Genomic DNA, 25595 nt, shown 5'->3' with positions numbered 1-25595 from the left:
ATCAGCTGTCAACAGTAGCGAAAGCACGGTCTATAAAAGTCACCTGTTCACTTTCCCAAAATCCTACAAAGGAATCAACACTTTGCTAAACTGTGTTCTGCTTTTTCTAAGTTTCTTGGCAAATAGTTGTATCTTTTTTTAAGCATAAATTAAAATCCTGTAAGATTTATGCTTAATTAAGCATAAATTAAAATCCTGTAAGGTTTATGCTTAATGCAATTAATAAAAGAAAAGAAAATAATAATGCGAATGAGGTGCTTTCTAAAATACTTCCTTAAAATAGGTTGTAGTATTTTTAATATTCTCTACTAATTTTGTTGTTTAGATATTTGTAAAGAATTACAAGACAAATGTGCTTATTAGAAAAGATTTTCAGAGTCAGCAGCTTTAGAAAAAAATATTTATGACTATTGGGTGAATGTCACCTAATTAATATTTATGAGTCATGCTAACAAAAAACAAGAACTGGTACAGATCGATCTGGTATAGATCGATCCCACACTCTAGACTAAAAGCTTTCATTTTATATCATTGTATATCATTACATCTATTTTATTCCATCAAGGACACTTGATTAAATAAAAAATGATTAAATTGATGCTGAAAATTCAGCTTTACCATCACAGGAATGATTTTTGATCAAATAAACGCATCCTTGGTAAGCAGAAGAGACTTCTTTAAAAATAAAATAAAAAAATAATAAAAAAGCTTATCGACCCCAAACTTTTAAACAGTGTTATACAGTATTTACTTAAACTCATTTCTACCATAGCTCACTCTGTACTGTTATACAGCCCAACCCTTAAATGCACCAATAAGGGCAAGGCTTGTCAGGACAGACACTATAGGGTCCTGTGAATGATAGAGGTGTGAGGGGCACTAATGAATGCCGCGCTGTCACTGTGCCCAGACCTGGCAGAATGCCGGCACCTCACAGCAGCTCAAAGCTGTCATCCACGCAGCCGCCGTGCCCTGGCACCTGGGCCCGCCACCTTCAGCTGCTCTGATGAGTTGAGAGACAGGGGCAGATGGCAATGTTGAACTGGCACAGGGTAACGCTGTTTGGAGCAAAGCTGCATGCCCCTGCAAAACTCAATCAGCGGGCTGCCTTGATCTGGTGGATTGGCTAGAGATTTGGTTTTCTTCACGTAATTGGACGCACTATATCAAAGAGATCAACCAGATCAACCAAGTGTGGAAAGAGATACTTAACAATATACTCCTATGCTCATCAAAGATGCTTATTTGATTTAAAAAAAAAAAAGTAATATTGTGAAATATTATTACAATTTAAAATAACTGTTTTCTATTTAAAAATATTTTAAAATGTAATTTATTCCTATGATGGCAAAGCTGAATTTTCAGCACCATTACTTCAGTCTTCAGTGTCACACTATCCTTCAGAAATCATTCTAATATGCCGATTTGCTGCTTAAGTAACATTTCTTATTATCAGTTGTTGAACACAGTTTGTAGCAATCATGATACTTGTTTTTTCAGGATTCTGTACAAAGTATACTTCCTATTCAAAGAAAAAAAAAATTCTGAAATAGATGTCAGTACAGCAATGCAAATTCACGTAGATAGAATATATGAGGACTGTAGAGAGCATGTCAATAATAAAAACAAACAAACCCAAAGTACATCTAAAGAGGATGTATGGCCACCCTAGGAATAATCACTGTAAATGATGGCTTCTCGTGACTTACTGTCTGGCCCAAAGAAAAAAAAAAAATCTAGAAGTCAGCTGTTGACTATAAAGGATGTACTGAATAGTGGTGGGATATGAAATGAAATCACACTGCCCACATAGTTTCCTGTTTTAGTTATTGGCATCATCTCTGCCAAGCTGACCGATATGGCAAGCAAAAAATAAAAAAAATTGTGAGACGACAATGCCAGAGTCCTACTGTCTGGAGGCCTAACCTGACAGGAGCGCTCTGGCCTGTTTGGCTTCTGTGGGTTTAAATTAGATCAGTCAGATACATCCACAGCGTGAGCATAACATTGTGCATGAAACCTGCGCTTGTACAGTACAGCATGCTACAAATGAATGTCCAACACTTTCAGTTTTAACTAAGCCATGCTATATGTGAAAATTCTTTCATTTTTATTATTTGATTACCGTTAGTTGTATAATTAAGGGGGAGGGGTGCAAATCAAAATTTTAAAGTGTAACCATTAAGTCCTCATGTCATAATGGTCCATGCATATTGCTTCAGCTTCACATTTATATTTAAATATCAGTTTTAGACTTAACTTTATTACTCATTTTGTTCAAGAAAGTGAAATGATTCAGAAAGAATGAAGATGAATGCAGCTGCAGCCTGTAATTCGATAAAAGCATGATTGTTTCTTATACGAAGAGAACAGTTACCGCAGGAAAAAAAATCTAAAATGGAAATAAAAATGTAATTATATGTGCAAATTTGCAGCACTGAACCAGTCATGTAAACAGCTCAGCTCACTGCCTGAAACATCTCAGAAACCACTTGAATAAATGTCACTGTGAGTTCAGTTTTTGTTCACATTTTTCTTCAATTATGTTAAACAGGCCGCCCAACTGAGACTGAACAATGTACAATGAGTACACCAACAAACTTTTTTTTTATTGTCTCGGATGAAACGCATCCTCTTCTGTGCTGCAGACTCAACTATCAGCTGTTGTTGAGAAAGCCGGCTAAAACAAGATGAGCCCGACGGTGAGTGGACGGGGTGTGAATGGAAGACATATTCCCACAATCCCCCGGAGTTTGAGCCGACAGTGATGAGCTTGAGCTCGCAGCTGTGATAAAACATTTCAGACTGGAGTGAGTGACAGCGGCTCAGAGAGGCTGTCTTTACCTGTGTACACAGAGTGTCAGGACGAGCGCCCGTTACTGTCTGTCAAAATCCAACCTGCTGACTGAGCAAAGCATGTGAGCTGGGGTGAATCAATATTCCCTAATCTTATTTAAAAGACAGAAATCTCGTGGGGTGGGGTGTGGGGGGTCAATTATATTATTTTTAGCCCGCAGAAACAACAATACATTTGACTTATGTATTATATATCTGCCATCTTGAAATTACAGCGACTCACTATAGATCATCTTTAGCCTCCACTGACAGATGCTTTCAGAAAATTATCATTTTTGGGTGAACAATTCCTAAAACCTGGATGCATGAGCAAAAGCAAATATTCATTAGAATAAATGAAAAGAAAATGTGTTCTGTTGCTGATTGACAACCAAATTTAAGTGCAAATCATGGCAGATGATTAGCTGGTGTCCCAACTGACACAGGCCAAACAGCTCTGCAGGACAAGCAAGGCAAGCCATCAGTAATAAAATACAGTATAAATCTAATCTCGGGCTAGTGATTCAATATTGGAAAGCTATTCTACAATGACACAGTAGAACATTTACTTTCTTTTCATGAAGTAGCACTACGTAAGATGTGCAAGATCCCAAGACATGCTGCCGTTTATCAGTAAATGATGAAGTACTTCTCAACGGATAATTTATTCATGGAATGAAACCCAGATGGGACATTTAACAAAAATGAAGTCAGACAACTCTTGACACATTTTCTATTTTTTCATTTAAAAAGGCACAGCATTCAATACAAGACAAACGAAAAACGTATGACATTAAAGTGCACCTCTTATGCCATTTTTAAGGTTCCTAGTGTTGTTTTGGGACTTGGGAGGCTCATACACCAGTTTTACATGCATGCAAAGTCAAAAAACACTTTTGTTTCTTAACAATCTACATTTAATTTCACTGCATATCTCAATGATTCATAAAACAAATTCGTACAAAGCAGTTAGAAGAAGTCTCTCTAAACCCCTCCTTTGCGTGAGCCTACTCTGCTCTGATTGGCCCAGTACTTTGTTATAGAGAGAATGTATAGAGAGAAAGCATGGTATTGATTTTACCCTATAAATTCAAGCCCGAGTCCGATGATGAAACATTTAGTTGATCAACCAGACACTGATTCACACGATTCGTTTTTTCACAACGACTTCGGCTTCACAACTTTGCAGAATTGCAGTTTACACTCACAGACAGCTACATTATACACTGCACGCAAGGCAATATTCGAAATGGATTAATGTTAGATTTTTTTACAATGCAAAGATGCAAAGTGCCTTAACAATGTAAATTGAATCTTTAAAAATGTATTTCTGAAAAAAAAAAATAGATTTTTAAAAATGTATGGTGTTATAATAACGCCTTTAATGTTTTGAAACCACAAAGAGAGACGGAGTGCTTCCCAAGCCTATCCAAACGCAGTGTAACAAACGAAAGAGTGTAACATTCAACCTTTAGCAAAAGCAGCAATTAATTCAAGCAGAGGATCACGTTAGTGGACAGACCCCTCTATGTACCCAACCACAGCTATTAGCTTATCACCCGCAAAGGCTAAATGCTGTGTGTTCTGCATATCTTACGGGGATATTTGGAAAGCTTTCACAGCCTCTAAAATCTTCCTACTTAGCTACATCCAAATCTGTGGGTAGCTTACAGTCTGTTCACTGGCCATCTAATGCACATTTTGCACAAAAATTGCAAGTGACTTCTTATAGTCAGGTGGTGCACCAGTCACGTGAAACAAACAATGTTCACGGCCGATACAGTTTTCAGTCTTGAACTAATGATTGAGCTCTAAGTGTCCATTATAGGACAATATTATAATAGTCCATAATAGTGTTCCATGATAGCGCTTTATATCATTTACAGCTGTTGTGCATGAGAAAATATAAGCTCACATTTGAAAAATACACTGTAACATGCATGGACACTAACTGTAAATAAATGTAATCAGAAAAGACCATTTTACCACCACTGTTGTCTCGATGAACAATACATGCTGCATCTGCCAAATGGAATCTGACTAGTCTGACAAAAACATTTAGGACCAAAAAAAAAAAGCCGATGTCATTCTCTTGTGAGTCCACATAAGTGTCGTGATGGGGTAAAGTGATCTGTCAGAAGAAACAACATATCAGTAAGACCACAAAAACAAATCAGGCTTCACTGGGCAAAAGCTCTTAAGATCAGTGCAGGATCCCAGGGCTTTTATACTAAAAATACAACTTGAAAGTACTGATTTTGAGGTCATTTTATTTATAGTCACACATATAAAGCTTAATAAATAAATAAAAAGATTGTAATATAATACAGTTGTTCTAATTACCATTCATTGTATTCAGCCTATTAGTAGTCTTTTCATAAAAAGCTATTAAATTATGAATAAAATTATACAAATGGCACAACATCCTTCTCAGACAGATCCTGTAATTTCTTTTTATGTCCACTAATGTATAATGTGCCTTTTTGAGTCTTGTACAAATCAAAATCTGGTAATGGGATTGAGCTTGGGGTATTTTTGGTTTTCTTTGCTGTCCTTGGCAACCCAAACCCTTTTTTTGATTGGCTTTTAATATTCCATAAAGCATGTTATATTTAGAATATGTAAGTTAATCATCTAAGGCGGTTAATGCATCTGACTGTCCTATTATACGCATCTACATAACTGTTCTTTTTCTAACTTTATTTACTTGGTGTTTGTGCTGTTGGCTCTAGAGTGCTTTACACAACAGCATGTGCAATGCATGATAATTAGTTCAGCGACAGCTATGCACAGCCAGGGTATTAAATTCAAACGTAAAAATTATTAAAATGCATGTTTACAGCTAGAGTGAAAGAAACTTGTGACTGAGAATAAATCAGATTCTCTGAATATATGCAATACAGCTTTCTAAATTCAGTTTGAATTTCCACATGAATGAAGCGCCAAAAAACACTTATTTAAATCATATTTCATGCATTAAAAAAGCCAAAATAACAATATTTACAAAAACTGTGTCCTGTACTACATAGCCATGCCGCTGCATCACAAATATGTATACTTCACATAACCCATAATTGTAAAAAGGACAGTATGTACTAGACCATAAGTAAAGTATGATGAAACGTCAAAAATGTGACCAACAAAAAGCATTTCCACTATTGTAATATTTCAATATGTCTAGCTGTATTTCACACATAACATTACTCAGCCCTACACTAAAGTCATTTTATTAGAAATATTCTTGTGCCGATCTAAGTCATGTTAAAAATGAACACACGATATTTGATGTCAGAGGAGGGGGTTCGGTGAAGAAAGGAGAATCACGTAGAGGAGAAAGACTTAATGAGGGAGAGACTCTCCACCCTCCCAAGAGGATATGACCTTTCCTCCTTCCCTACAATGGGTCCTTCAAATTTATTAGGCTCCTGTTGATATGTGGGCTGTGGAGACACAACGTCTGGCCACCCAGTCTGTGCCCCGTCATTTAAAACACAGGACGTTTAGGACGCATAAAAACAGAAAGGTTCATTTAAGTCCATGCGTGGAATCATCAAGCGGTTTTCTTTAGGGGGCTGGGGAATTAATTTTGATGGAAATGTGGTCGACATTAAAGAGTGTGCTATCAGTCAAACATAAAATGCATGCCAGAAATGTAAAATAATCTACTTATATATATATATATATACTTGTTATTGCAGATTTTTTTCTCGGGTGAATACCCCAAAATCAAAAGAGGAAATTGAGGTACTGGCAACTGCATGAAAATAGTCTCAGTGAATATCAGAAACTAAATATAGAAGGAAGAAATTAAAACAGGCGTAATTTTCTTTATGCAGAATATATCTCACTATGTAGTTTTTATTAAACCCTCTTAAAAATAAAGGTTCCTTATTTGGCATTTATAATCCCATGAAGAACCTTTAACACCCAATGAACCTTTCCTTTGCACAAAAGTGGAAAAATATTCATTAGACTTATTAAAGACTATTATTATTACCTCTATAGGCATATTATTATTATAGTCTTCAGAGAGAGAGTGTGATTCATTTATTCAGACTAGAAAAATCAACTCTATCAGAGTCAAGGAAGTCTAACATCTCAGTAGTTGTACTGTACTTAACTTATTCCCTAATCAGTATGTTCTGTCTTTTGAAAATGCTGCCCGTTACTGAAAGTGATTTATTTCCATCGGTCATTCCAGCTTCAAAAGTGGCCACTTTAATCCTCTAAGAGCCACAATTGAATAAGACATAAGTAGTCATCATCTTTTTTATTAAAGTTCCTGACTGTATTTCTTAATGAGCCCACAATTAGCCTGTCCATCTGCTCTGTCCGTGCCTCAAGTGAACACAGGATATTTTACTTTCTAGCCCATAAGTGCTTAACCTGTTCACTTGCCTTTACCTGAGACCATTATTGCATACTCTAGAAAACCATGCATTCCTCTGGTTCTGAGACTATGACAGATATTAAAAGTCACAGACATTTTGCTTACTGGCATGAAAGGTAAAAAAATTAGTAATAGGAGTTTTAAAATGATTTATCCTCGCTATGGTAAAAAGACTGTCTATCCATTAGTTGTGCAAGGATTCAAAGAAAGGTCAGCCAACATGAAAAGTAAAAGCTATGGTTTCCAAAAGAGACCTATCTCCAAAAGGAACCTGCATTTCAGATGTAAAAAAAAAAGTTATCAGCAGAAAATTGTTTAAAATAATTTAGCATTAAAATAAAAATTCACTTTGTCTATTTTCCACATGCATATTATTGATCTTATTGTGAACGATTCATCAATGCACATTTATTTTTTGACCTCACAATTTGTTTTTAGATTGTCAACTCGATCTTACAGTGAAACGACAGACTTGTCTCTGGTGATGTATTTTGGAGTTCTCCAATCATTTAGTAAACTTAAATCCCACTCTTTTCTTATAATAGACTGCAAGCTCCACATTCAACCAATCTGTCATCCAATCAACAACTGAGTGATAGAACCAAGTCCCTGCATGTTTTCCTTTTCGATAGTCCCTTTCATTGGAAAATATGTCAAAATACAAAAATGTTGCTACTTCCATTTGATTATAATATTAACTTGATTTACAACAGGTCACATGTTCCTTTAATAACATCATCTGTTCTTTCCAATCATGGAAAAAAAAACATTTTGTAGACAAAAATTTCACTAATAAATTGCTATTAAATTTCACTATTGATTACAAAGAAACAGCAAGTAACAAATTAAATTTAACTTGACAATAATCTTTGTTTTATTTACAACTTTGAAAAATATTTTTTACAATGTGTCTAACAAATAATTGGCCCAATTTGTATGGCTAGCTATTCTTGACTTTTTGATAGTTATGCCATTAAAACACTGAGTAAAATCTAATCAAGTTGATCTCTGATTGAAACTAATAAACTTAAGAACGTTTAAAAGTCATCCCAATGACTCGGATCTTTTGAATTGTTCACTGATTCACTCATTGACTCTTTCCATCCACTGCATCACTACACCAGCTACTATTTTCTAATATTACAATCTGAGCTACAATATATGCACTAAATGTAGCTTGCCCAACATTGTTTACAAGTGCATGGAAGCAAACAAGAATGATTCATTCACTTAAAAGACTCTTTCAGAGAACGACAAAAACACACTTGAAAGACATTTTACTCACATGTAGCGGAGGTGAGGGTTCTGCACAAATGCACGTGCCTGGATTGTCCGTAAACTGCAATTTATTATTGTCCTGGGAAAAATAAAAGAGAGAGAGAGAGACGACCACATGAAAAATGCACAGTTCCTCTCAAAAACCTGTGAATGACAGGTGTCATTGGCTGGCCACAAATGACAAGCATCAATCCAGCAATGATGAGGGCAAATCAATTTCATAAGATGAGACCACCAACATTTATATTAGCCTCCACACAGCACAGTTCATCCGGTAATTTTGACTGAGGGACCTGTTGTTAGTCATTTGCACCTGGCATTGGTGCGATCATTCAAATGTCGATCATTCAAACCTGAGGAAGCCAACAGTTCATTAGAGCCTTGCAGTTTGATATACACCGTTTATGATGACAAACTGCAGAAGCAATCTCAGTTCACCATCTTTCCCATCTCTTCAGAGAGTGTCGTTACAATAATGGTATCATCAGGGTCCCCAATTTTACAGCACTGAGCCGCAGCAGTAGCTGGAATGAATTGTGCATCCTAAAGACTCTGTGCACATTAATTGGTAATGACTGCATCCTTTTCATTACAGGAATTTAATGCAAAAAGTGATTACACTCAGAACACCCTTATCCGGTGAACAGTAATCAGTACATAATTAGTTTTATTATTATGATGGCTCTATAGCTATAACTATTTCTAGGAATACAATTATCCATCTCTGTTATGTGGGAGATATAAGGAGGATGTTGGCCATGTTTATACCATTTCTCCACTTAACCATTCAGCTCTTAAAAGCCTGAAAACAAATGCAAGGGGCCTTATTACGAAATCCTCCTGATGGTCCTTCACGTGACACGCATGAACTTGTGGGGGTGGGATTACGAGTGTAGGCAGATATTTCATTCTGGCACTGCTGCAGTTGTGCTTCTGTATGTGCTGGTGAACTCCCTACGAGCAGGTCAGTGGTCCCTACCAGTGTTTGAACTCGAAAAGTTTGGCAAAAAAAAGAAATAATAATAATAATTAAAAAAACATAGCACTTCAAATGTGTTTCAGGCCTTATGTACTTTGATTACCTCAAGATCTATACAAGGTTAAAAGGCTAGTTTAGCCAAAAATAAAATTATGTCACCATTTACTTACACTCATGTCCTTCCAAAACAGCATGGTGTCTTTCTTCCGTCAAACACAAAAGAGATATTTTGGGTACAAACAGCATTTACAAACAATAAAATAAATAACATTTTGTGTTCTGCAGAAGAAATTAGGTTATACACGTTTGGAACCAGTAAATGGTAACATAATTATTCTATTTGCATTAACTATCACTTTAAGACTTGCATTAGATGGATGGACACATAGATAGATAGGTGGATGGATAGACAGATAAATGGCAGACAGACAGAAAAACGGTTGGACTAATGGATGGACAAATGATTGGATGGAAGGACAGAGGGATGGATGGATGGATGGATGGCCGGATAGACAGATGGTTGGATGGATTAATAAATAGATAGATGGACAAACTAACAGAGATAGATGGATGGAAAATACATGGTTAAACAGTTGGACGGATGAAAGTGCAGATGAACAGATGAATGTATGGGTGAATGGAGAGATCAATGGATGGTTAAATAGACTGATGGACAGATGGATACATGGATGGATGGATGGTAGACAGTTGAATAGATAGATAGATAGATAGATAGATAGATAGATAGATAGATAGATAGATAGATAGATAGATAGATAGATAGATAGATAGATAGATAGATAGATAGTTGGAAGATGGATGATAGACACTTGGATGGATGGATGGATGGATGGATGGATGGATGGATGGATGGATGGATGGATGGATGGATGGATGGATGGATGGATAATGGACAGTTGGGTGGATGGATGGATGGATGGACATGCAGATAGATAGATAGATAGATAGATAGATAGATAGATAGATAGATAGACAGATAGACAGATAGACAGATAGATAGATAGATAGATAGATAGATAGATAGATAGATAGATAGATAGATAGATAGATAGATAGATAGATGCATTCATGTGTTTGGTTATGTAACGTTGCTATCTGCAGTGTTTCTGCTTAAAAAAAGATGTGAAGCGCATAGCTCAACACAAGCGGAAGTTAATGACCTTTAGTGGAACCTCAGAAGATCATTTAGAAGCCTGGAAAACTGTTCCCAGGTGTGGGAAGGTTCAGGAGAGCCCACTGTTTGCAGAAGAGAGAGCTATGTTAATGAGAAAAAATGCAAATTGGAAGCTGGGAATAGTCCACTTGGCTTCCTTACTGAGGGGTTAAGGAGAGTGGAGTGAGAAACTCTGTCTTGAGGATACGATGAAGAGAGGATGGGGTGAGAAAGATGGGAAGACTTGACAGAGGTGAAAGCAAGCTCATAAGTGGGAGTGATGAAACTCTATGGGAGGTCTGAATACGCAGCAGATGCTCCAGTCTTTTTCCTCCCACTAGACCTTTCATCTATATATTTTTATATATGTACTTTTAACTACATGAAATCTTTTAACTATGTTTCACTGGTGTTAAAAATGATTGTATTTTCTGTAATGAAGAACAGATGAGCAACTCGTTATTTTACTCAGTAACATAAGAATTCTCATGTTCTAATATTTCACAGTATTACTGCTTTTGATTGTATTTTTGACCACCATAAGAGAAATATCTTACAGACCCCAAACTTTGAATAAAAGAGTATTTAAAAAATCTAAGAATTACATAAACCCTAATATCTATTATCTTCATATTAAAGATATTAAACCTTTCACAGAAAGAAAATACATTAATATCACAATTTAAATGTGCAAACCCACTGCACACTTTGTCATTTTTACCATAATATTTTCAAGTGTTACTTGCCATACTGTCTAATCTAACCCAAGTGAAATCTCTTGGGTAAATGTCACTGGAGACTGTGTGAAATCAACTGTCTGACTGTGTGATATAGATCTCAGGTCTTTAGACACGATTGACAGCGTAGAATGTGTGATCAATCATCTCCCATTTTGACATCCCCATCGACAAACAGAACTGAAATTATATTGCACAAACACAAGCAAGCCCTTGAGCAAATGTCAGTAATGTTTCGCCCTGAGATTAGAAGAAGCGTTCAACAGCCCAAATCGTAGAGTGTGCACCAGGCTTTAGTTTAAAACACAATACATCCACCAGTATAGGATCCGTTCTTTTAATACTCACAGTCTCTGGAGTCCTGTGTACAGTTCCATGTCAACATCCTTAAGAATCTGCAATCCTGTCCAGTTCTCTATGTGTCTACAAAAGAAAGAGAGACATAATATTGAAAACAGAACCATTAGCACCAGTTTATTAAAGCAGGGGATATTTGTTTTTGAGTAACGACAGATAAGCTTTTAGAAAAATTGTTGGAAGCATTTATTGTCCACCAAGACAAATTGCAGTCCGATTTCTTGGTAAAGTAATAAAATATCTCTCCTAAACAAGCCATGCATTTTGACATATCATTTATTTCCGTAGTAAAAACATGCTGGATAAATTATATGCTGAAGTTTAATACTTAGGGTAGAGGTATATAACCATAAGCAACAGTAAATGTGATTTACATGCATAAAAATATGCTGATAAGCATAAATGAGCACATTATGCAATGCAAGATAAAACATGTTTACAAATGATCTAAAAATATGACAGTTATTACCGCTCTCCCTTACTGTGTCATTGAACGCCATTATCAGTGTCAGAATCTGCTTGAAAACATGCTTCCATTTAATTCAGCTATTTCCAGGGCATGCAGCATAGCCTTTAGTTCCTATTCCACAGGCTTCTTATCTGCCAGCTAAAACAAACACAATCTGGACAGAAGTGGTCCAAGCAGGAGAAATCACAGATGTGCCGCTGACAGAACGCAAGCACACACGGAAGCAAACATGCTTCTAGATCCACACACACCCTGACAATGCCACAAGCCCCTAGAAGCACAGTCCAGCACAGTACATCAGGTAGATTTAATGTTTCTGTTTACAGCAGTGGAGAAAGTGACACTTTACAAATGAGTCGCACTGCAGTTAATGTAATACAGCAGAGGCCTTGCTACTTTACTGCCCATTGGTTTTATAGAGCGTCCTCAGGTCACTAATTTCCCCAAAGAGCATTGACTGAGCTCACCACTGAACCACGTCTAAAACCACGTCTAAGACCATTTTACATTGGTCATCATGTGGAAAGTTTTTCATATATGTGTATGTATATACGTATACAATTTAACAATTATTTTAAGTTATTTTATGTATAAATAATATGCAAATCAGACATTACTTGCTGGATGAAAATAAATCTATAACACTATTTATGTATGTATATATGTATGTATGTATGTATTGGCTGTAAAATCAATTAATTGTGATAAATTGCATCCAAAATAAAAGTTTGTGTTTACACAATAGAAGAGTGTGTACTGTATGTAAATATATGTAAGAAATATATGTAATATGTAATATAAATCATGTGTGTGTGTGTGTGACCCTGGACCACAACTACACTGGGGTATATTTTTAGCAATAGCCAAAAAAAAAACATTGTATGGTTCAAAATTATCTATTTTTCATTTATGCCAAACATCATTAGGATATTAAGTAAAGATCATGTTCCATGAAGATATTTTGTACATTTCTTACCATAAATATATCAAAATGTAGTTTTTGATTAATAATATGCATTGCTTAGAATTAATTTGGACAACTTTAAAGGAAATTTTCTCAGTATTTTTTTTGGCAGCCATAGATTCCAGATTTTCAAATAGTTGTATCTCGGCCAAATTTTGTCCGATCCTGATAAACCATACATCAATGGGAAACGTATTTATCCAACTTCCAGGTGCTGTATAAATCTCAACTTAGAAAAACTGACACTTAAGACTGGCTTTGTGGTCCAGGGTCACACAAACAAACACACACACACACACACACAAATACATGTAAATATTTCTTAAATATATATGCATGCGTATGTATGTATTTATATATAAAATAAAAATGATACATAAATATAAACAGTATACAAACATATATTATGTAAACACACATTTTTATTTTGGATTTGATTAATCATGATTAATCGATTTGACAGCCTTAATTTATTTATAAATTAGTAAATTATAAAAGTAATAAATTATTAAATAAATAAATTATAAAATATATCAAATGTAATTTTAAAATATATATATATATATTCTTTTCCCCAACAGTCTCCATTGCTTTTATTTATTTTTTATTTTTTATTTTCTAGATATTATTATTATGTTCTATTTTAGGTGCACAAAGCCATGTGAATTATTCAAATCAGTCAAAGGCTCTGAACATGTTTCATTTCAGCATCTGATGAAAAGCCTCTCTCGGGCTGTGCACAAGTTCATGGCTGTATTCTCCATAATCTTCTCACCAGTCTCTCCATTGCTCCCAAAATCCATGCCTGGGCATGATTAATGACTTTGTTTAAATGATCTACATCACAAGTACATAGAGCAAAATGGAAGAACATTTAATAAAATAGATTGTCTCAGGCGTCCTCTTTAGGCATTGATCGACAACCTTTTTATCTCAGAGTCAGGCTTTGAGTAAAGAACCCTAAAACCCCCAAATATTTTTTTTTAATCCTTATTTACTTCCATTCCAAGAATAAAGAATGCTGAAGAGCACAACTGTGAATTTGACCAATTTAATGGTTTCAAATATTATAAAAGCAATTACAGTAACCATATCTGTAGAAAAGTACAATATATTTCACCATGACTGCTTGAGTTGAACATACTGTTTTACTCTTCACAGATTTTTTTAATGGCCTTCCTTCTACTTCCACATAGCATCTGAATAAATGTAATTATTCAGAGACAGGTGTACAACATGCCTAATTTATAATGGATCTAGTCGATGAAATTACAGCTAGCCTCCATCTGTTGCTGATTTCAGCTTCAGCAATCCAGGATTTACATTTCCAGTGTATAAAAACAACATGTCTCACCTTAACCGCTAACAAGCTATGAATCATTTGTAGGTGCCTGGTTGCTGATTTGCATTTTAGACGCTGGAAATATATATGGCCTTGTGTGAGACAGCACTTCTAAGGGTTTCTTAGCATTTGTTACATGGCAGTTAGAGTATGCAGGATATTTTTTTTTCTAAATTAACAACATCTGTAATTACATGCAGTTGCATTTACATTTTCTGAAGTAAATGTGAGTGGTGTTTGTCTTCTGTAGTGCTATGGGGCTTTATAGATGCACTGTTATGTGCTTCCTAAGGCTCTCTGACAGGTTGTTTGCATGTTGCCAGTGTGTTTCAAATACTAGGTGTTTGCTACTGTTTAGTGTTTAAAATGGTCAACAGAACAAAGTCACAGCTCTCCTGAACATGTCACATTATTAGAGGTATCAAAAAGGAGCACATTACAAAAATTACAACAATCCAAGAATGTGATGACATGAGACTTTCTCACATATGCGTGTTCACAAGAGAGTTGCGTTGCAGCAGATGACATGGTGAAAAGTGTGACGAAAGTGGAAGTGCAGAAGAGAGGGCAAAACAAAACACAGGTCATGAATTAGAAGTACAAAATGAGGATTTGTACAGAAAACTATTGGAGAATTTCGATGTAAGCCAAAAGGAGACTGGTTTCCTTTGCTATAAGCAAAACATGGTCCTCACGAGACTAGCAAATTCTTACCGGAGCCAGGAATTTTTTTATATAACTGCCACTGAATTCATCTGAAAGAAGAAAGTCATAATGTATGACTTGAGGGTGAGTATTTCATGGGGTACTTTTCATTTTTGTGTGAACTATCCCTTTAAATACTCTGTATGTCAGATTTATAGTTGAAATGGCAAAAAACAAAATAAATAAAAGCTAACCAATTATTCTTCTGTACATATCTCTGTGACTGGAGGGATATGAACACCTGATGTTCACAACAGGTGCACAAATGGGCCACAATGCATCAAACTGAAGAAAATAGATGAACTAAATACAAAGTAAACACTCGAGTATTCTCTGATATGTAGTTCTTGAAAGAAACCAGTGAATTGGTTTGTTTGTATGGTTCATAAAAATGAAACATTTTCACAAAAATGACAAACTGAAATGAATCAATATTAAGTAGGCCTACTACATTTTTGATTTTATATTGTGAATGAGGGTGTTTTGTTGTGTTTAGTCTACATATACCTGTTCAAATTTGACACTTCCACCCTAATTGAGATTTTAAAAATAAATAAATAAAGCTCTGATTAATTTATACCTTTGGCGAGTATATTTTTGGTTATAGCTTAAGATGTTAACAAGCCTATAATTTAAATACTTAACAATTAACAAAATACACTTTTTGGAAGGAGCTTCCAGAATACAGGTCAGGCAGAAACATTGTGAGACAGCGACGACTTGATTTTAGAAAAAAAAACAAAGTTATAAAGATATGAAATGACATAAAGGTGAGTCAAAAACTTTCATTTTGCAGAAAAGTGTTCTAAAATATCTGAATGTGACCAGCAAAAAAGCAGTTACACATTCTCAAAGGACATTTCTTCCATATTAAATATTTCTGATCCAAAGTGCTTCTGACATATTATTGAAGCTAATGCACATAAGACTCTACTTTCCCGAACTACCCGTGCCTAGGCAGGCATGCATTTAGGCCATGTATCAGTGTGCCTCACATTAACTGTATGCAATGCATCACAGCTTCATGGTCCATGACCAGAGCTGGCAGTCTAAATATAGGCCCAACAAAACCCCTTCTGAACTGTATCTACATTCAGCACATCTCTACCCTCCATCCACTCCTGAGCTTCAGCCAAAATTAAAATGAGCATAATTAGGTCCCATGAGGTAGAGAGCATTAGACAGAGCAGCAATAGTGGCACGGACGCCAATATCTTTTTGGTGTTGGGATGCCAAAGTCACTTGCCACACCAAAGACTACAGTGAGCACTTGTTTGGAAAACCTGCATGAGATAACTTCCTTAACACAGAATAGCAGGCGATCCTGATTTCCCGCACTTATCAGGGAAAACCGGACCAAATTTTGCTCTCTGTTGAGTGGAAGATATCAGGAAAATACAGCAAACTATGAAGTTAAAACAAAGAATTATTATTATAACATCTGTTATGTTTGTGTATGTTGTTAAGAGCATTCAATGCATCCTTGCTGAATTACAATATTCATTTCTTTATATATGTATATATATATATATAGTGGGGTTTCTATATAAAAAATATTGTTTAGGGGTAAATGTGTTTTTTAGGTTTTCTTGGCATATTTCGTCTATGATGTTGAGTATTTGTGAGGGGGAGATTTAGTGTGTGTGTGTGTGTGTGTGTGTGTGTGTGTGTGTGTGTGTGTGTGTGTGCGTGCGTGTGTGTGTGTGTGCTGGGGGGTAATTTGTATAATGAGCATTGCCTTATTGCACTGAATTACATTACTAATATTGCTTCATGTTTCACCAGATCCAAACCTCAACATAGGACACAAAGAATTCCCTAGGGACCCAACAGCCTGAAACATGTAATGTTAAAATACAAAGCTTTAGATGTAAAAATGTGTCTAGCTAATTTAACATAAATGAGAACAAGCATTAGAGATATGTTCTTTCTCATTAAAATTTATTTTCTGATAGCACACAAATCGTGTAAAACACTTTCTTTGTACGTTTAAGGGAGACATTGTTTGTTTATTTGTTTGCATTTGCAGTGCCCCACATTTTCTGGCATTGTAGTTTTGGAAAGAAGTGTCTGTGTTTATGAATGAAAAGATACTCTAATTTTGATTTACACTTTGAAAATGTCATTTTTGGATAAAGTATGATGAATTAATCCGATTTGTCAGATATCATTCATTTGTGGCCTCATGGGATAACTGTAGGTTTTATGAATACTGTGAATCCAACACTTTTTAAACATTTTTTAGCCTAATCGAGCGCAGCGTTAGTTCAGTCAGGCCATGGAGGCATAGGCTGCGACCAGCTGATGTGGTCAGCTGTCAAATATCTCCAATCACTACCATTCTCCAATTAGACACGGGACACGTATACTTGGCACTATTGCTCAGTAAGCATGCTCAAATAGCTCGCAACACCTCCCTCCCTCCCCATTATAAGCATGAGCATATTACCGTGCACCTTCTGGTTGCCGTCTCTTTGTTTCAGATCACTTAGGCTTTCAAGTCCAAGTTGGCATGGACTTCACTGAGGTCCACTAAGAGACACTTCATCCTCATAACAAAGCTACAGGATAGACGTCCTACTGCCACATCTACACAATTACCACGGTTTGCTTTTAAAGACATTATTAATTGTCTTAATTGTCATGTATTTCCAAGCTGATGGTTCCGGGGGGGGGTTAATGTTTAAGCTCTTGTATGTTCAATCTATTTGGGAGCAAGAACCCTCATAAGGAACCATACCGCCAAAGATAAATTGTGTTCAATAAACTCAAGTAACTTGCCAAAGTGGTCCTGTCTGAACTATATATTAGGGATTTGATTATGATTTGATCACTGATGTAAATGAAATTTATTCAAAACCATTGTTTCTAAACTAAATAAGCAAATTCTTCGATGAATACGTCATTGAATTCATTCATTCAGACAATTTGTTTTAAAACAACTTTGGCTCCATTGTTTATGGATAATAAATAGAAAAAAGAAAAACAATTAACTGGTCTTTAGCGATAACAAACATTGGAGATTAATCTACAATTTAAAAATAATTGGGGGTCATATAAAAATTAGTTGACAGATTACATATAAACAACACTATATTGCTTATAAACTTGCTACTAATGCTGCATCCTTTATTGGATGGGTACCGGCCACCACATTAAAATTAAAATAAAATACTGCTTTCTATGACTTGTTGTTGATTCCTTGGGGCAAAACATCAGCAGCAGCAACGGAGCAGGTATCCCTGTCAACAAGCCTTCTAGTACTATTTCATGTAGCTCTTTCTTTTGTGCACTCAATATGTCTTGTCTTGAGTCGAGCAATACATGGAATATCCCCTGATGAGCCTTCTATCAGCCCATTGTTGTACGAGAAGCTTTTAAATAAAATACCGGATCACTGTTCACTTTTGTACTGGCAAGAAGCCCAAAGTGCCATACAGCATGCAAATCTGGGAAACTTTCGGCTGTGAAAATAAAGTGTGTTTAAAGCACGTCCCATCTGGGGTCCGGGTACATACATGCTGTTGATTATAATCTGCAGCCCACCAGCTGGGACAGCAAATATAGTGTGTGCTCACGCACAAGTGTACGCTAACTTCCTCTAGTTCCCCACGCCTACAACAAGTGATAACTAACTAAATTCTGATTCAAATTAAGTAAGGACGGATATGCATGGTGAGAAATCATGCAGCCCATCTGTGAAATAGTGGTTCAGAAGTGTTGCGTTTCCATCATAGTCCCTGTGGGACACATAAAAGCAGCTTTCTGTAAGAGTTGAACCTTTTCTTTCCATCATGCCTGTTGCTAACACTGATCCTTTTGAACTGAATTGAGGGGAAACACACAAAAAGTTACTGTGATAAACAGCTAAGTGACTGATTTCAAAGGTTTCAGCCCCCCAAAAAAACTTTTTTATATCTAAAAGGAAATTTTCACAATCTTTTTCAATAGACTGTAGTATTGCATTACCCCATCTGTGAGTCTTCTGTGCACTTGCTGGCTTTGTATAGTCCTTCAAATTATTATATTTAGGGTGCTGTCTTAAAAGTTGGCTGTGTATACACACATATAACAGAGACAAGTAATGTAAGTATGGTGTCTGAAGCTGGATTATAATAACAGAGACGTTTAAAATAAAATAGTGACAGTGACAGCAGTTTTTCCATATTATATACGTCAGATTGCAAGCCATTGGAGAATCTCATCTGACAAGAACCGTACATTTTTCATTTAAAATCTTCCTGCTGTATTTCAATTTCAATCTCCATATCTACTCAGCTCATGTTATTGAAGGAAAGAAAGAAAGCATGAATGTCTTACAGTTTTAATTTCATGATATTATATGAACCTGTACGTCTGAGATTCTGAAATCTATTCCAGCATGTTACGCAGCAGGCATTTTGTAATATACAGGTTTGTGGACTGCATCTAAAACTTTGTAGCCTAGGTCTTTACCCTATTAGTTTAAAATGCATTCATTACTAGCCTATAGTGTGCACAAATTAGGCTTTCAAAAAGAGAAAATGATAATTAAATTGGATCTAAATATAGTTGTGTTGGTAAGGAATTTGTGGCATGTAGGATTTTACGTGACCTAGAAAAGGAGGATCAAAGGAATTTTGTTCATGAATTCAATATTTCATGGTGGAATAATGGCGTCTTGAAAGTCAAGTTCTGTGGTGGCAAACAAAATCAGTGCGGCATTGAAAAAAGTGTCATTGTGGCATAGTGCTGCTGTCATACAACTGCTGCTGCCATTAAAGTAGCTTTGTTTTTACCGCCTTGAGAAACAGACACCAAGGGGAAAAATCACAAATGTGAGATGTGTGCCTCCCAGCTACCATATTATTATTTCATGATGTGATCTTTTTTAATAAGATATTTTGCTCATTTAATTTGAACTGTCACATTGTTTCACTCTCTGCCCTCATCTCGCACTGATTCTTGAGACAGTAAGTGAAAAAAAAGGCTAAAGGTGAGAAACTATGACAGAAATGATTTAAAACCTTTTCTTCTGAGACAAATAAATTAAACATTAATGTCCCTTTGCGGTCACTAATTTTTTCCCTTAAAACTCATATTTGATAATCAATATTACATATTTGTAAATTGTTTCTTCACGCCTTAAAATGGCTTCAGAATAACTCTACACATTTACCTCATTAAGTCTTTGAGGATCCATGAATATGCAAATTAGCCCCCGCCTTTATGCCATTGGGCTCCACTTCTAAATCCTTTAACTGAAGTAGTAAATATTCTACAATTGCAAATGCCAATATTGGATACATTCAGCCAGATATCTCTGAACCAGAAACAGATTTCAGAGAAGAGAGAATAACAAAGGTAAGATTAATCAGATTGGTAATGCATTTTAAGTATCGCTCTCTACAACATACTTTATATCATTAGCCTTGTGGTGGTTTCAAACTGCATTTCTGAGCATTTCTTTTGCTACACTGCAGGAGGAAATGCTCAACTGAGTGTTGTCTGATTAATTAGTTTTTAGTTTTGCCCTTAAGCATATTAAAAACACCAGATTTTCACCACAGTGGGGTTTTAAAGTAAAAATATTGATATTTTCAAAACTAAACTAAAATTATGGCATGTTTTGCCTCAAGAATCGGCGCTGGATCAAATGGAATGCTACGTCAGTTTAAACTGGCTCAAAGTGTACAGACGCTCCAGTTTCTTTCTATATCCATATATACATTATACAACATAATTATGCATTATGCTGCATTAAGCACTGCAGCTCCTTCAGATGAACTTTAGCTATCGGAAGACTCTCTAATTACATGTGCAATGACAATAAAGTTGAATCTAATCTAATCTAATTATAAAGAATAGTGCTGGTTTTGACCTAGAAACCTCACCATTAACACACAGACTCAGGCACATTTCCAATTAAGAAGGCAGCAAGGTAAAACAAATCTTTATAACATTACATTGTGGGATACATTTGCTAATTTTATATATATATATATATATATATATATATATATATATATATATATATATATATATATATATATATATATAAATAAAATAAAAACTATAAGCTCTGTTCAAAATCAAATCCTCGCTGCTTCTATAGAGCTCTAGTCCTCTTCTCCTAAACTCTTTCCCATCACCCATTTAGTGACTGTCCAGGTTCAGAGACGAGGTTAGGATGGAGAAATGAGCTCAAACCTCATAATCTAACACACTAATAAGGACAAAATATGGCACTGGATGTTATTGATTCATTATTATTAATTTATTATGAATGGATGGAATATCCAATGTTATTGTACATGTACTATAACTTTTTAAGCAAGGAGTCATGAGCATTGGTGGAGTCACATTTAATTGTAATTTTTAAAAGAAAAAGGAAAATAAATCACATTTTGTATTAAGCAAATGAAGCCTGTTTTTAGGACCATTAAGTTTTTTTTTTTTTTCGCTTTGTGACATTATGTTCATGGGAATTAAGCACATTTCCTTCCAAATTCTCATTACAATAATGTGTCTGGATGTTTTACTTTTGAGGGTTTTTTGTTGTAATTATCATTATTCTCAGCTGTGATTCTCATCAGATTCTCATTACTGTAATATGGTCATATATTATTTACTTTTTTACTGGATAAATACATATTGCATTTACAAATACACAATGATGTATAAATGTGAATTATTTTTTCTTAATTAGATCTTTTTAAAGATGAGAACTGCCAGAAAATAATGCGTATATATATGTGTTTTCTTCTGCAGTTTCTCTCTGTACACTACAGTATGTCTAACACAACTATTGTTTGTCTCCATGACAAGCTAATTAAAATACAATCACCTTAGAAACAAACTTCAAAAGCTCGAACAGCTCAAACCGAGCCTCATTTCCAGATCTCAAGCACTTGCTTTTTGAACCTCCTCTGCTCCCACAGGTTATCAATGCGTCTTTTGATTGTTGCCTCGGAAGGTGCTTCATTTATATTCCTCAGTAAAAGAGGGGCCCCCGCAGATGGTTCAGAGTAGCCCGGATACTCTGATCTACAGTCAGCTTCCCCAACAAAAATCCCTATTATAGCCATTACAAGACAAACAAGCAAATTTGAGCACAAATTTCCTTTAAAGGATAACTTCTCATGCAATGCATATACATCAGGGACTGCAGGGAAGAGGAGGGTCAGTGCCATTATAGTTACGCTTCTTCATAGTAAAGAGCCGAACTCTGACATTCTTCTTAATTCTCAAATGGCAGTCCTGACCTACTTAACACAAAAACGGCCTCATACAAACTTGATGATTTGCTTGCAGTAAGTCATATGATCAGTTTCAAAAGCTATTGCAAGAACATTACAAACCACTTGTGCTCTCTTTTGAATAAAACTTGAATGCATTTCATATGCATCGCAATAAAAGATACATAAAATTTAATAATTTACACTTGAAGAATTCTTGATGTAACTGCAATAGAAATATGTAGTTTATAATCAGCTATATGTGCTACTATTTAGTACTATTCAGTAAACTATTCAAAAATACATTAGATAACTTAAGATTTTTTTTATTGAGATTTTGATTGAAACACACAATAGGTAACTTAAGAGAAATAAACACTAAATACATCCATTTAGCCTCAGACCAAACTTAATTTAACTCAAAAATGAAAGATTTTGGTTTTAAAAGCGTAATTGAGGAAGACAAACCAGCTCTTACACAGAACTCCACACACAAAGAACAGACACTTTGCCTTAAAAACTGAAACTTTGACAGATCCCCTCCATTTTCTGAGCCAGCCACTAAATAAATCATGTGTTCACTGAAATAACACTGCCATGTAACATGGTATACAGCCAGCCATGAACTGAACAAACAGAAAGATGGGAAGGATAGAGTGACAGCAAGAAAAACAGATAGATATCTCCCGAATTTTATATGAATATGTAAGTTTTATAACAGATCAAGACTGTAAATATAATCACCCAGTTTGTGGGAGCTGTCCAGAGTGCTGAATGAAAGAAATCTCAGTAACCTGTTGGTGCACAGCTGCTCGCTTCAAATCATTCATTACCAGCCTTCCATTATCACTGCAATTACTTCTATAATATAAATGCCACAACAAAGGATTTATGTTTAGACCTGAATATTAATGAGTACCTGCAAACAATCCATTTTGAGCAATAAAGGGAGAATGGACAATGGGCTACTAATTCCAATGTCTGAGCTTGCAGTCGTTTCAAAATTAGCATTTCCTTGAGGGGGTTTCATTCAATAATATGAAAAAAAGACTGCATTGATTAAATCAATTAGGACGCAAACAGGTTCTTACATGCTCTGATCATTCATGGATGCAGAAGGAACGACATACAATTGGCACCAAAACGGCATTAGCATCATCGATATCCTCAATGTTTGATAGTAGTATGCTAAAACGCTCTTTAGTAAAAGGGAAGAAATCATTTTCGGTGTCTTTGAGATTGTAAATCTCTAAATCAGCGAAATAGTTTTTAAATGCATATAATACAACATAAAAGTTGATATAATGGTGCATATATGACACAGAAGCCAAGTTTGACTATACGAGGAAGTCGCGGCGAAATATATATTTATATAGATCAACATTTTGCGCAGTAGAAGGGGGACGCACAGAAGCCCACTTACATGGACGTGATGTTCCTGAAGAGATCTTCAATGTCATTATTGTTACTGCCATTGCTCGCCGGATCTTGTAGAGCAAGTAAAGGGAAGAAATTCCCACTGTCGGACTTATTGCAATAGATCTCAATGGGCGAACAGCTGCATGTTAATGGACAATCGAGCATGGAGCTCCAATAACCCTGGAAGATGCTTGAAAGAAAGAGAAGCCTCCAGACTAACACTGGAACCGCAGAACAGAACCATACATCCATGACTTCTGGGTCCAAAACGACTCGACGTCTTCCAGGGCTGATGAGGATGGTGATGATGAAGATCGCTGATGAAGATATGAGTGTTTAATGTCTAAACGCGTTGGCTACATAAGAGTGCGCGCGCCTGGGAACATCATACGAGGTTGGAATCGTGATCTGGTCGCCTTATCAAAAGAACAAGTGTAAATGCCACAACTCGCCTCGACTTTCCATTCCACAGTCCATCATAGAGATGCTCTCAGTGTCCAAGCCGGAGGAAAGTACCGCTGAAAGCGGCGATGCTCCGGATGACGAGTATAAAGTCCCACCTACTGGACAGAATTAAGACTGACACCTGCAAGAGGAGGAGGAGGAATCAGATTCCCGACCAACAAAGGCTATTATGTAAGTCCACTGCGCAGAAAAAAAAAAAAAAAAAAAAACTCGTTTATTCCAGTTTCATTAGTGATGCGTTTTCTTTCCCCTAAAATCAGTTATGATCGAGTCTTTTTCTATCGTTGACTTTGTGTCATGGTTGTAGCATGCACACTACACTGGAAATTTATTAGTAAAGTAGGAAAACCATGCATATTTAAACTTTTATTCTAGTGCTATGAATTTACCTGTAGACTTCTATTGCAAGTGCATTACTGTAAACACGCTTTTTGGTTGTTTTTGTAAATTATGATTTTGGATTATTGTCCAAATTGTTATACTTTAACTTTAAAAAAATAACAATAATGTGGTAGCTTCCATTGAAATAACCTGAATGTGACTGTATCAATCTGACAAAGTTGAGTTACATCAATAAAAGCAACGTGATCTCATGAGAATACGTGTCTATTTTTACGTTAATTGTGGTTCTACCACACGTACATTTACTTACGTTTTCATGCACATAAAAACGTACAATTCTGACGTATTTATAGCAGTAAAACTTACAAATAGTTACGTGTTAGCAGCGAAAAAAACGTAAATTATCTGACGTAAAGTGTGAATGTATATGAATTCCCATGTATTAATATTAAAATCGTGGCTTTAATGATTTAAATCGGTTGTATTTAATTGTCATATCAATACATGTTTTTATTGAAAGCAGTTTACTCATCTACTCAATAGGAAATAACATTTCTGTGCAATACAACCATAGATAAACAAAAGCACAGCATAAAATTACAAATCACGTCCATTTTATTTGTTTGCTGTACTCCATATCTTTAGAATCCAGATGTTTGCAAGGAACATATCCAAATTCAGCCCTTTATCAATTGATCTTCATCTTCATTCTCAGCAACAGCGACTGTCACAGTCAAAGCCCGCGCTCGTTATGATTCGAATTTGAAAATAGCGCCAGTGCTCCACGACTTGGTTTACGGCACTGATATCGAACGCTCATTGGTTCTCACCTAATTCGTCACAGATTGCGACATGTCGTCTTTTGAAACATTTGAAATCAGTTCTGTTACTGGTTACTGCGCCTTCACGGAGAGAAGATAGA

At 35.7% G+C, this 25595-nt stretch overlaps 1 protein-coding gene across 1 annotated transcript in view; it reads right to left on the bottom strand.

Moving 5' to 3' along the window:
* The window catches only part of LOC113051985 (NT-3 growth factor receptor), a 93545-nt gene extending 69008 nt beyond the window's left edge, over positions 1–24537 (bottom strand). The window contains exons 1-3 of the mRNA XM_026216196.1: positions 23871–24537; positions 11742–11816; positions 8511–8582 (exon numbers count right to left, since the gene is read on the bottom strand). Coding sequence (XP_026071981.1) covers positions 8511–8582; positions 11742–11816; positions 23871–24118 — 395 coding nt within the window. The 5' untranslated portion in view covers positions 24119–24537. The remainder of the gene's footprint in view (positions 1–8510; positions 8583–11741; positions 11817–23870) is intronic.
* Between the last annotated feature and the right edge of the window lie 1058 nt (positions 24538–25595).

This window comes from Carassius auratus, chromosome 32 (genome assembly GCF_003368295.1).
Source record: "Carassius auratus strain Wakin chromosome 32, ASM336829v1, whole genome shotgun sequence".
Lineage (NCBI taxonomy): Eukaryota > Metazoa > Chordata > Actinopteri > Cypriniformes > Cyprinidae > Carassius > Carassius auratus.
This window is presented reverse-complemented; position numbering and strand designations above follow the sequence as displayed.